The sequence below is a fragment of the Astyanax mexicanus genome, chromosome 12 (assembly GCF_023375975.1).
Source record: "Astyanax mexicanus isolate ESR-SI-001 chromosome 12, AstMex3_surface, whole genome shotgun sequence".
NCBI lineage: Eukaryota > Metazoa > Chordata > Actinopteri > Characiformes > Acestrorhamphidae > Astyanax > Astyanax mexicanus.
Window position 1 is genome coordinate 969152 of NC_064419.1, and position 13709 is coordinate 982860.

The window sequence follows — 13709 nt, forward strand, 5'->3', positions numbered from 1 at the left end:
TTTATTTGAATCCCACTGTTCTTTTTTCTGTTTGTTTATGATTGTTGTTTGTTTGTGTTTATGTTTATGTGTTTATATGCCGTAAATTTGTCCTATTATTGTGTCTATTTCATGCTGTTGTATTGTATTGTACACACAAATTTATAAAATAAAACAATACATGGCGAAATGTGGAAATAAATAAATAAAAACATGTAGAAATAAATCAATAAATGTATAAATTATTTATTTATTTATATGTGTATAAGCAAAATAGTTTCTAATACAGCATAAGAATTACAGGGTATACATAAAATGTTATTTTTGGTTTTAACTCTAAGGTTACTACTGTCAACTTTACTTTGAATCTGATCTGATGATCCTTTCCAGAAAACACCATTAAAGCACAAATTAAAATTTGATAAAGATAAACCCTTTTTAATGTATTTATTGTTTAATTTCATTTGTTTATTAAGTCTCTTAATTATTTAGTGCAGTATATAGAAAGTCTGTGTTACCTCCTATCTCCTAATTACAATTCAAAGAGGAACCTATATTTTAATTGAAGGAATGATCTGCCTGTTCATGCAATATAATATTGAATTTTTGAGCTCCTATTGAACAAGACAAAATATAAAGGCATCCGACACATTATATCTAAAAAAAAATCTATATTATTTAAAAACATACAGTGTACATACAGTATACAATATCAAATCAAATAAAAACCCAATTTAGGACCCCATATCAAAACAATCTCAAGCAAAAAAAAAAAAAAGATCTATGTATCCGAATGTGTTTATATCATTACAAATACAAAAATACATCCACTTTCCCAGAAAGCAGGGCAGTCACTACGGGCCTCTTTTCCTTTTTTATCACTTCTAATTCTTCAACTTTACGTCTCAGTTTGATCATATTTATCAGTTTAATGTCTGATTTATTGTGTGAAAGGTTTGATGAGTCCGAGATCCATGGCCCTGGAGACGCAGGCGCGTGCTGCATCGATGGCGTCTTGTCTCTTGGGGTTGTCTTCTTGTTTGGCCACGTAGGAAAGGATCTCCAGCAGCTCACTCTCAATCAGCTTCTTGGCCAGCTCTTCATCAGCCTCCAGCATGTTAAAGATAATCACCATTCCTCTGTGCTGGACCTGAGGATTGTCGTGAAGACACAGCCTCTGCAGGATCTCAAGCCACTGAACAGTCTGCCAATCAAACAAATCAACAAAGGCCGATAAATAAATCATAATCATTGACACATCTATTTAAAGACTCTTCAAACCTGAAGGAAAATGCAAGATGGTCCGCTAAGGTATGGCTATGTGGTTGCTATGGTATCACAAGTCCTTGGTATTGTGTTGATAAGTGATTGCTAGGCAATTGCTATGGGGATGCTATGTGCTTGCTATGGTATTGCCAGCAAACTGTTAGCAGGCTTTATTGTGCAGCTGCTTCAGAAGAGGTTATTTTCAGCTGTACACTGATGACTTTACTCTATTAAGGTATATCCAAGTTTAATTTCTATAGTGTTTACCATGTAATATAATATAATATAATATAATTACGTACCACTTTGGTCATCTTCACACAGAGTTTCTTCTGTGCTGCAGTGAGCATAGCCAAAGCTCCAGCTGCTGCTATCTGCAGTTTATCATCTTCCTCACTGCAAAGGAGAACGAGGAGCTTCAACTTGTCATTACCATCCTCCATATAGCGTTCCTGAACCTGTTGGAATGAGATTGAATTAGTTTTTCACATCTTATGATAAACATACGTTTGAAAAGATGAGTTTAGAAAGATTGATTCTTACCTCTTTGCAGCAAACCAGGTTGCACATGCACTCTGTGGCAGCCTGTCTGATTTGCTCATGCTCCTCAAACATGTAGTTTTCAATTTCTGGAAGAGCCTTCTCTTTCATGATCTTCAATCTGAGAGAAGATAGTAAGATATAGAGAAATAGAAGGTTTGTTAAGTAGCGGTAATGTTCACTGTAACCAATTGCTTGTATTCAAGTAAAATCATAAGTAAATGTTTAACGTAGAACGTAATGCAACTCATGTATATAACTATAGAAGTCGAGAAAAAAGCATGTGGTTAGATTGAAGAACTTCCCAAAAATATATACTGCTTTTTTATGAGAATAAACACCATAAAATTGAATTTTGCAACACTTAGAATATATTCAAGTACGACAAGTCCTCAGTTCTTGTGCGTTACACAAAAATTACCTTTATTCCTTTATCTTTCCTATTGGCCCTTGATATTGCCCCTTGATATTGCCCACCCCTAATTTAATATCAATGAGAGAAAAGCAGTCCCCTCGTGTACATATTCATGAACAACATACAAAACAGAGATTGTTCTGATTGGCCTGTTCTTTACAAAGACTTTGTGAGTCAGCCAATCAGTTTTTAGTGTGGATGGGTAGTGTATTTTTCTTCCTTCTGGATGGGATGCGTTCAAGAGCATCATGGCTCCCATCAAAACTCATTTCACCTCTAACTACTCTAAAGTATATCCATGTCTGGTAAAAGTGAAACTGTAGAGTTTGTAATAGTGATTTTAGCCCAAATTATTTTTTTGCAACTTGATGATGTCTGCAACATTAGCAGGTCTAGCTATTCCTTTAAAATAATAGTTTAGACAACACTGTTCTATAGCTTTGAACTAAAAAATATTTAAAATACGGTCCTCACCGAAGTTTATCACTCTTGGCAGCCAAATTGGTGAGACTTCGTAGGGCATCAAAGTTCTGAGTGCCGTCTCTTTCAGTATTCAGCAGGGAAACGAGAGGTCGTACAACTTCATATACCTGAAACAGAGAAAAACAAACAAATTAGCTTTATAATAACAGTGTCCAATTAGCTATATAACATCTATTCCATCATAAATGTGTGTGAGTTGTGTCAAAATGGTCTTGCCCTCTCTCCAGGGAAGGCAATATCTGGGTTAGAAATGGCAGCAATCCTAGCCAGTGCGTGGCAGGCCTTTATTTTCCCTGCGTCTGTTCCCTCTACGGCTAAAGGAATCAGAGCCTGTACAACAGAAGCCAAAATATTGTTTGTAATAATTGTTCATGCACAAGGTTTACACACACATTAGAACCAAAGTCATACTTTTTAGTGCTTACCTTTCCACCACCATGAGCAACAATGGTGCCACGGTCCTTCGGATCTTCTGACAAGGCAAGGAAAACCCTGAGGAAGAGAGAAAATGCTGAATATTAGCTTTTTGTTATGACTCATGTTCATAATATTACTTTGTTTGTATCTACTGCAGGTATCTTCTGGGTTTTCTGGGTTTGCTGTGTGGAGCACCAAAGATCTCTATAAAAGGAGAGACGTTTAAGGCTCCTCCCCTTTCAGGACCTGGAAAAACATCCTGCTCTTTTTTTGTGTATTAACTAAAGACCCAACGGCAGGCAGCCTGACCCAGAGATGGTGGTTGGGCACCCATTATGCAAACACTTAGAAATTACAATTTATTTTTATATTTAAAGTTACTACAACTAAATTAAGTAAATAAAAGTGTGTTTTCACTACACTTTGAGAGTAGATTTGAAAATAGTAGTTATATTTACCTAACTTTGAAAAGGTAATTTCTTATCATTAAAATCAAGGTATCAAACTTTACAGTGCAGAACTGTTACCTTGCGAGCATCTCCTTGGTTTGATCAGTCAGGATGGAACTGTCTGCTTTAACCATGACTGCGAGAGCTGAAGTCACTCCGGCCTTTAAGAGCTTTTTCACTCGACTGTCAATGAAATCTTTCTTGTCCTGTGAATAAAGAATACAATATATACATTGTCTGTTAATACTAAAGTGTTAGGGACGGTTTCAGCCCAGACTGCTGAAACTGCTTAGTGAACGAGGCTCAACAGAGGGCGGCTGTTCAGACCAGAAGTCATTTACATATACCAGTAAACTATATTGCCAAAAGTTTAACTAATGTGTCTGCTTTTTTTTACACACATATATAGTGTATTTACAGTCTTAAAGGCACAGTCACAAAAACAGTCTGTTTAATTAATGTAAAAATAAAAGAATTATGCCTGTTTTTGGCACATAAATCACTTTAGTCAAAATGGTTTTCAAGATAAATGTAGAATTTAACATTAATAACTGATTAATAAGCCTGGACTTTAAGAGGTTATGGCAGTCTATTACTATCAGCATTAGAAATGCGTTACCTTTGGATGCTGTTCTGGAACATGCTGCTTGGAGAACTTGGCCAGCTGTACCATCTCCGGGATGATCTCCTTCTTATCATAGCTGTTCGTGCAGTTGACCAGTGTGCAGGCGACAGCGTACAGGATGGTCTTATCTTTTGACTATAAAAGAAAAAAACATATGTTTCCCTTAAATATATATAGAAACTATATCTAATATTTATATAAATCCACAAAGCTAGCACATATCACTACTAGGGTGTTTTTCTATTTCTATATTTTCTATATTTCTGCATATATATCACACATTTCCTAAAAGTTGATAAAGCGATCCCGTGTAAACAAATAAGAGACAAAAGTATTATACTTGGCAATTTATTAATTAAAGAAAACTATCCAATTTCAGCATAAGATCCTTATCACATCTGTTAAACATGGTGGTGGTAGTATTACGGTTTGGGCCTATTTTGCTGCATCTGGATCAAGACTGCTTGCCTTCATTGATGATTCATTTTTAAGGCATTTACAATCTAATTAGTAACATTAATAAACTAAGTGTAAACCATTTATAAACCCTTTATAAAGGTAGTCTTATTTTAAAGTGGCACCCAAATATGTAATATCGAATGATTTCCTTCAATAAATAAATTAACAAGTATAATATCTACTTTTAGTGTGAAAATCTGATGATGTTTTATGCAGATATCATGCAGAAATATAGAAAATTCTATATTTCTAAGATTCACAAACCTTCAAGCACCACTGAACACCAGCATCTATTTGATATGTTCTTGAGATAAATGCAGCTTTGCTCGTCTTACCTTGGCGAGCTCAAACATGGCTCTCATGGCTGGTTCATCCTCAACAAAGTCATCTTTAACATCTGCATCGCTGGTCAGATAGGCCAGACCCTCGATGGCCCACTTTCTTGTGCGAACGTCCAGGGTGGGGTTGCAGAGCCATCTGTAATACGAGTGTACGATAACATGCCGTTATTCTGCATTCTGTTAAACATGCTGAAGGTGTGTTTCATTTATGCGTCACAGCATGTCTATCATTAAAACACTATATTCTTTCAGTGCTGGTCGTATCAGTGACGTGGACCAATTCCTGAGCGGGAGACTCACTTTCTGCACTGCTTGGCCAGTTTCTCAGTGGAGCCCTCGGCGAACTGTCTCATGCTGTAATCATCACCTCCGGCTGAGCCCAGTTTACACAGTCCCTGAGGAGAGCAATCAGAAAAATCATATTTAAAGCAGAATTATGGAGAAATTTTCTTTGGCATATTGTTTTCAGGTTTAATTGTTTTATTATTTAATGTTAAATTGCTTGCTTTTGTCTGTTTGTGTTTGTTGTATTATAGTTTTTGTTCTAATATTACCACAAAGTGTCATCTCTTTAGAAAGAGGGGAAACATAGTTATTTTCATTATTGCCCCAAACAAAAAAAGCAGACATAATAATAAAAAAAATAAAATAATAATAATAATATTAATAATAATAAATGCACGATTTGAGTTCTGTTTAACTTGTCACGCAGGACTTCAGTTCCCAGCATGCACTCTCATCGGAACTCTCACACACTCCATCGATCATGTGGTGCTACGGCGAGCCCGATCACCCAGCTACTGATTGCAGACACCTGTTCACCTGTGTATACATACCCCTCAGTTTCTCTTTGTCCCTGCAGGTTATTGATCCTTGTTTCTAGCTTTTATACAATGTATTTCTTGTTTTGTCTTCCGTTATCGATCTGTTTTGTTTTTTGATACAGCCTTTATATTGATTGCTGTGTTACTGATTCTTTTGTATTTTCGACTTTTGACGATTTTGCCTGCTTGCTGTGTTTTAGATTTTCTGTGTATGACCCTGGACTGCCTGAGCACCCAATGCCAAAATGTACAAAGCTGTCATCTAAGCTACTTTAAAGGTGCAGAATATATAAAACATATTCTGGTTTTGTACTAAATAATTACATGTGGTTTTTTTTTCATTGTTTGGATGCCATTGGCATTAATCTACAATGCAAAATATTTTAAAATCATGAAAAAACTCTACATTTAAGGTGTGTGCAAACTTGTAACTGTTACATAGAAGAGTAAAGCCAACTTTTAAAAAATAAAAATGGTTATATAGCATATTTTCCCAAGCTTACCACAAGTGCCCTGATCTTGATCTTCTCGTTCTTGGTCTTCTTGTAGATGTCCTTCAGCAGAGACACTCCGTTAGAGATGATGAAGGAGGCTCTGCTCATTTTGGTGGAGGCGTGGATGATAGCTTCGATGGCCACCAGCTGGTCTACCTCCCTCTCAGAGCTACACAGAGCCACCATCATCTCCATCACTCCCTGACGCCCCACCAGCGCATTGCCCACGTCGAACGGACCCTGCAGCAGCCCTGAGAGGGCATTGATGGCGTGGATGTTCTTGTCCATGTCGTTGGGGTCAAACTTGCCCCTGTGAACGAAGGACAAAGATGAAGATGAAGATTGTTTTGCTTAAAAGGAATTGCTGAAAAGTAACGTGTGTAAAGGAACACACTCCATCCACATGGCATTAGAGCATTAGATTGAGATTTTACGTACTTGATGTATTCGTCACAGACGTCTCTGTAGTTGTCTCTCTCAGGGTCGCAGCGCAGGTCGTCGTACAGCTTGTTGAGGAGGACGCTGGCGATCAGCTGAGTGTTCTCCGTCATGGGCAACTGGTCTGGCAGCTCTGGCACCTGACCACACACCTTCAGAATCTTCTTCAGACCTGGGGTCGAGATATCAATCAATCAATCAATCAATCAATCGATCAATGAATCGATCAACCTTCATTTTTACTTAGGATTTTTGTCAATTGTCTGCCTGACATTACACCACCAAATCTTGAGGATTTCTATTCAAGCATCACATAAAAAGCTTTCATGTTTGACAAGAAACTGTTATAGAATTTGTAACTGTAATAATATATATATATATATATATTTAAGTAAATCTTTTAATGTCAAAATATTTGCTCTTTCCTTAACTTCATTTTAAAATCAATATTTTCCTGAACACAAATCAAACAGTTCATCTCTTCCAAACCTTTAGTTTATTTATGAATGAATTATAATGAATTTGAGTTTGATTCCAGAGGCACATCATAATTTATAGCAAGAAGTGTCACAATAGTGGGCCAAGTGGGCACTTAATCACATTTATCCTGAACAAGAATACCCAATAAAGGCACTCTGTCTCTTATTTTTGCCACTCTAGAGGGCACTGTAGCATCAATTGTTTTAAGCATGTGGACCAGGCTTAATCCATGTCCTTGTAAATGTTTATTAATAATAATAATAATAATAATAATAATAATAATAATAAAAAATCACATTGATATAGAAAATAAAATGTTGATTTATATGCAGTGACTCTCATTAGTAATCTAATAAATAAATAAATAGATTCAACTGTAAAAAATAAAAAATTAAAATGAATCCATGTCCTGAAAACTGCCCCACAGTGTCCTGCTGACTCTCACATCTTCACATAAACTTCAGTTCATAATAATCAGTTCCAGCACTCACCGTGGTCAATAGTGAACAGGGTCTTGGAGTGATCCGATTCTTTCTTGTCCTTTCTGGGCACGTTCTTGGTCAGCAGGTTGAGGGCCTGGTCTCGGCCGTGTCCTGAGACCTTCTTGCTAGTGACCATCTCCAGCAGTGCGATCAGGATAGTCTTCAGGTCCTTACTGGAGTCTTTACGTCAAAAACAAAGAAGAAATTAAGTTTAAATATGATACGAATAAGTGTCGGCACAGAGGAATTCATAGTGCAGCATTGGGTGGGTCAATATCAATATTATATCCTTGTTGTGTTCGCTGCATAGCTGTTTAAATGTCATGCAAACAATGTGTAACAATACATTTATTAAGATTTACTTGATACTGTACTTTTATACAGTTTGATTTAATGATGGCAGAGTGGATATTTATCTTGGAATAACTTCTTTAACACCCTGTTAAAAAAACAACCTTTGATATTAGTGACATCATGATTTTTATACTGAAGACTCTTAATGCACCTTATGCAATATAATATTATATATTAATATAATATAATATAATATAATAGCATAAAGCATGTCTGATTTGCAATGTATGACAATCAAATGCTAATTTTCCCTCAACTTGTACATCCTGTCATTGTCCTATAAGATTTCTGTGTAGTTTAAAGTTTTAAACATGATGGAAAATAATTTAAAATCTTAAATATGTTTTTCTTGACAAAATGCAGTGTATTCTGAGAATGACCCGGGTACAAACCATGCAATAAAAGTAAAAAAATAAATAAATAAAAATAATAATAATAATAATAATAAATCTTACCGAGCACAAGAGCTTCCTCTTTGCCATAAACTCTGTTGTCTGCACCGGACAGGGATTCATAGATACACTGGAACAGGTTACACGTGGCCAGTGCAATCTCTTCATGGTCCATGGCCATAATACTGCACAGCTTCTCAATTCTTACCATGTGGATGATTGCAGTGGCCTACACAAACCCACACACACAAAAAATAAAATAATCATAAATAAATCATAAATCCTTTAAAACAGAAAATTTGTATCAAAATCTGAGATTTATTTATTTATTTTTAATTTATATATTTTTATTTTTTTATCTGATTGTTTTAGTTATATCCTACACCCCTCCTAATGTTACTCACCCTCGCTCTGTGGCCGGTGCACATTCCTGACAGCGTTCGGATGGCGGCCAAGATCATCTCAGCCTTCCCCGTCTCGATGAGCTGCATGAGCAGAGCCACGCCGTTATTCTGGAAGATTCTCTCAGCTCCCGCGTCTTCTCGAGCCAGCACTATCAGGTTATTGGCTGCCTGAAAGAGGAGAAATCAACAGTTTAAGCAACATTTTAAAGAAACTACTTCAAATACAACATCTAAATCAAATCACACTATCACAGTAACAGTAGCATTCAGTGTTTTAATTTTTTGTTTTGAGAATCATTATGTATACTACCATGTCCAAATCCATATATTCTATAGCTCTTGTATAATTATTTGTAGCATGTGAAACCTTGTTTCGTACCTTTTCTTTCTTTTCTTTATCTTCTTCCTCACTGAAGAGAATGTCAAACATGTTCTGCACTCTGGAGTCTGTGGAGAAGCTGGTCTTCAGCTGTGGAGGAAGAAATGGTTGGTTCAGATAGAGCTCCTAAAACTCTAAAACCCTCTAAAACACAAAATTATGTATGTAATTTTAATGAAGAAACAAAAACAGACAGGAATACAATAAACTGAAATAAAAAGAAATAAACCAGAACAAGAAACAAGAGACTAGCACCTATACAGACGTGAAACTTGACAAGGGAACCGACAAGGGAACACTGTGAAACAAAGGGGTTATATATATGTGTATATATACATGGAAGTAACAGGAAACACCATGGAACAGGTAACGAGGGGGCGGGGCTACAAATGTCACACATAGGAGCTAAGGAGCACATGGCTAGAAAAACATGGAGACAGATTTCTCCTAAATGTTAGGACTCACCTTCTGTTGGATCTCAGCTCCCAGTCTCCTCAGAGTCTCCAGAAAGGTCTTGTTTTTAGGCTCCAGTGTTGCACATCTCTGAACATCCTTAAAAGCCATGTCCAGCTTTCCCAGCTTCTCCAGAGCCTGGCATCTTCTGTACAGTGCTTTAATATCAGCAGCGTCCACATCTATGGCTGTTTTAAAGAATCAAGTAAAAGGATTTAGCCTTTTTCTATTTTACTGCTATTTTAAACATTGTTTTATTTCTATTTTATTGCATTGCTCCCAAAAACACAATTTTCTAAAAGCCATAATGACTATAATGTTAAAATATTAAAATGTTAATGCTGATAATATAATGTGGGATTTTGCACTCGGCTGTTCTCTAGTGTTTCAGCTGCATATAAGCTGATTGTAAATGAATGTATTTTAGTAGAATGTAAATATAATAAAGAAGCTTAGTTGGACTGGAGTTTGTCTGGAATATTGAACAATAAGAATCCCGAAATGAAATAAGCTGAAATTAAATAGGAGTAAAGAGGATATTTTTTAATGTTTTCTCTTCTTAAGTAAGGTAACAAAGTATTTGTACTTCGGTACTTAAAACCTCTTTTGTTTGATGTTTAGTAACAACTATATTTCATTTCCTGTTTGAAATAATGCCAATATGAATACATTTAATGTCCCAGACGTAGAATTTAAGGTGGAATAACTATAATGATAAAATTTAGTGCTTTTTCTGATTTAACACAACCACTTTAACTCAACAATGGCATGTTAATGAGCTGATTAATTACTGCTGTAATACATTGACTCATAAAATAAATAAAAAAAATAGACTTACCTTTAGAAGCATCTGAAGCTGCAGAAGTATAGTTCTCCTACAGTGCAAAGAAGGGGGGGTTTTACATGTAAAATTGAAAATTAATTACTTATTTTTGAGTTATAATAACTATAATAATAAAAAATGGCTTTTTAGGCTAAATTAATGAGAAAATACCTTTTTCAAGAAGCAGGCTGATCTGTTTCTGAAGATAACTGCCTGGACCTTTTTGTCTTTGCAGACTTTCAGGGCTTTTGTGTAAGACTCGATGGCTTTATCAATCTCTCCTGCCTGAAAGTGCTTGTTGCCTTCATCTTTTAACTGGACTGGATCTCCCATTTCTCCCATCTGAAAAACAAAAAAACAAATCATATAGAACAGATGGAGTTACTGCTGTTACTCTCTACTGTAGGAGCATTTACACACTTTTACACACTTGCAGCACATTCACACTTTCATCATCATCATAATAACTAGAAAAAGACACAAAAACACAGAGAACTCTGTAACTATTAAAAGTAGAAGTTCTTTTCTTTAGAGAAATTACAGATACAGAAGCCAGAGAGCAGTGAGTACTGTTTCCTACACCTTCAAAAGACTATTGGAAGACGTCTGGCTGACCCACATGGAAACAGCAGCTTTACCTTTAGCTCAGATTAACATTAGATTAAGGACTGAGTCTCAGTTTTGAGCAGTGAAGAGAAGAATTAGAGTTAGTCTGACGTACATATATATTTATATATCCTAATACTACTAGCCAGACTCAATATACATACACACGTACACGCATCACAATGTTATATGCACAAAAGAAGATACTAACTTTTTCTTAAATCAACCAATTAAAAATACATTTAAAATAAAAATTTATTTTAATTCTACTGAATCCTGACAGACCACAACTTTCTAGGACAATCTGTAGAGAGTCAACTGTTTAAATTCTCTAACAAACTGAATGACAATCGATCAAAACCTTACGGGAAATACATTGAGTGTGGCATTGCGAGCAAAAATGAGGAATTTTACTTTTAACTTTTAAAACAAACAATGCCTTTAATTCTACTAAAACTGCTTCTTTTCATTCAAACTTCATTCAAATTTAATGGTACTGATTCTACCTACAACATACAGCACTACACACTAATAGATCATTAAACATAGATCATTAACAGAGCATTTTTACTCATTTGAAGAAATCCACCATTTAATTCTTCTATTCTTCTTCTAAAAGCTCTTTAACAAATGGTCAAGCACATGTTATCATCCCAAACCTGAAGTGTGCTTCCCTCAGGCCTTATTTGGGCAAAAGGTTGCCATGCTGAAGGCCTTTCCTTCACAGCAGCTCACAGTAATGTTCATTATTCTGAAGATACACTATCACTCCATTCTGTATCTATCATTTCTGTATCATCAATCAATCAATCAACCTTTATTTTGACTCAGAAGTACATTGAGGGCAACCTTCAATTTCAAAGTAGCCGAGCATTGAGCATTTACAAAGAAAATAATAGCTAAATATAATTACTTGATTTAGTCGATTAGAAGTTAAAACATAATAACATAAAAGCAATAATAAAAATAATAATAGTACTAATAATAAAAGATAACCAAAATAAGTTAAAAAGCAGTAACACAAAACTAATAAATATAAAAGTATAATAATAATAAAATAAGGAAAGAAGTAAAAAGAAAATAAATCATGTCTTATGATTAAAGGAACAGAAACGCAGAATTCTGTTAAAATCAGCCTACCGTCATTGGTGTTGGTGGATTCCTGTGTTCAGTTCAGTGATTGGTGAGCAGAGTAGTCGTGAGTAGTGGTGGTAGTGGTGGTAGTGGTGGTGGTAGTGGTGGTGTTCTCTCTCAGGTTCTTTACTCTCAGTGAGACAGCCCTCCAGGTCACGTTTATATTTATCTCTAAGTGAAGTTAAGTGGGCACATATCAGGAGGGTGGGCTAAACCATTGTAGACTGGGGGGGGGGGGGGGGGGGGGGGTGAACTGGACCACCTGTTAGGAAGCAAATGGTTAATTTTTTGCACTTTTCAGTAGAAACACAAGTGTGAACTTCCATTAAATCAATTTATCAAATAAGTAAAATAATTAACAACATTATATACTTACACTGATCCTTCAACAAGACATTAAATCTGCCAAGTTTCAGCTCCTCCCCCCAGATAAGAGATAGGAATAGAGTGTCCCAGTGTATTCTATTTGGGGTGATGGAATGACAGCTGAGCAATCAGCAACACATGTTAAACCCCCACCAGTCGCAGGGATGGGGGGGGGGGGGGGCGCATGGGGGTGTTACTTGTCCCCCTGGTCCCCGACAGCTGGGACAGTACAGGCCTGTCTGGTAGTTTCTAGAATCTGAGAGATCCTGCAGGAAGGAAGGCGTCAAAAACTGGGGGGAGGACTTACAGGACTTGCAGCGGGACAGACCACAACTTTCTAGGACAATCTGAGTGTTTAACTGTTTAACCCCTTTTTCACCCTGGTGAAAAAAATATATACTTAATTGTACTTAAAACCAGAGGTGGAAAGTAACAAATTACATTTACTCACATTACTGTAATTGAGTAGATTTTATTAGCAATTTGTAATTTTAAAAGTAGTTTTTAAAATAGGTAATTTTACTTTTACTCAAGCTCATTTTGACACAAGTATTTTATATCGCTACATTGTATCATCATGTTCTGTCGAGTTATGCTACCCATCGATATGTGCTTCTTTTTACGGCATTATTGGGAACTTTTTATTGGGAACATTAAACAGTCTGTTTGGATGTTTAAAAAAACATGTGGCAAGTTTAATAATTAATTGTAAAACTATATAAATACGGTTTATATTCACCTATATGACCAAACTTTTTAGCTTTTTAACAGTAAAAAAAAAAATGGACCATAGAAACCTGTGCCACTTGTTCTTGAAAATGTTTTATGGGCTGGTCTTAACAAATACTGCCTGAAAGTTCCAAATTATTATTTGGAATAATAATTCATTAAAAACTATTTAATTTATGATTTGTATTTTTTTACATCAAATAAATAAAAGTAACTATGTAACTTTTATTCTAAATACATTTTAAATTGAGTACTTTTTTACTTTTACTCAAGTAGATTTTTAGATGGGTACTTTTACTTTTACTTGAGTAGAATTTTAGCAAAGTAAAGGTACAATTTTCTGTACTTTTTCCAACATATTGAGAAATGTCTAAGTA

General features: G+C 35.6%; 1 protein-coding gene across 1 annotated transcript; it reads right to left on the minus strand.

Moving 5' to 3' along the window:
* Nucleotides 1-209: 209 nt before the first annotated feature.
* unc45b (unc-45 myosin chaperone B) lies at nt 210-12444 on the minus strand. The gene is made up of 20 exons (XM_049485815.1): nt 12244-12444; nt 10669-10839; nt 10513-10549; nt 9687-9862; nt 9222-9311; nt 8843-9010; nt 8502-8667; nt 7702-7872; nt 6731-6902; nt 6302-6602; nt 5275-5369; nt 4969-5110; nt 4169-4309; nt 3628-3755; nt 3109-3175; nt 2900-3013; nt 2675-2790; nt 1789-1906; nt 1548-1703; nt 210-1183 (listed from the first exon to the last, which is right to left on the minus strand). Exons 1-20 carry the CDS (start codon nt 12247-12249, stop codon nt 920-922), a joined length of 2799 nt encoding a protein of 932 aa, XP_049341772.1. The 5' UTR covers nt 12250-12444; the 3' UTR covers nt 210-919.
* Between the last annotated feature and the right edge of the window lie 1265 nt (nt 12445-13709).

Bases quoted from the DNA above. Each gene is read 5' to 3' on its own strand.
- unc45b (XM_049485815.1), bottom strand. The intron at 6,603-6,730 runs GTACGTAAAATC...CTTCGTTCACAG, and splicing joins GTCTGTGACGAATACATCAA to GGGCAAGTTTGACCCCAACG. The intron at 2,791-2,899 runs GCAAGACCATTT...TCTCTGTTTCAG, and splicing joins TTGCCTTCCCTGGAGAGAGG to GTATATGAAGTTGTACGACC.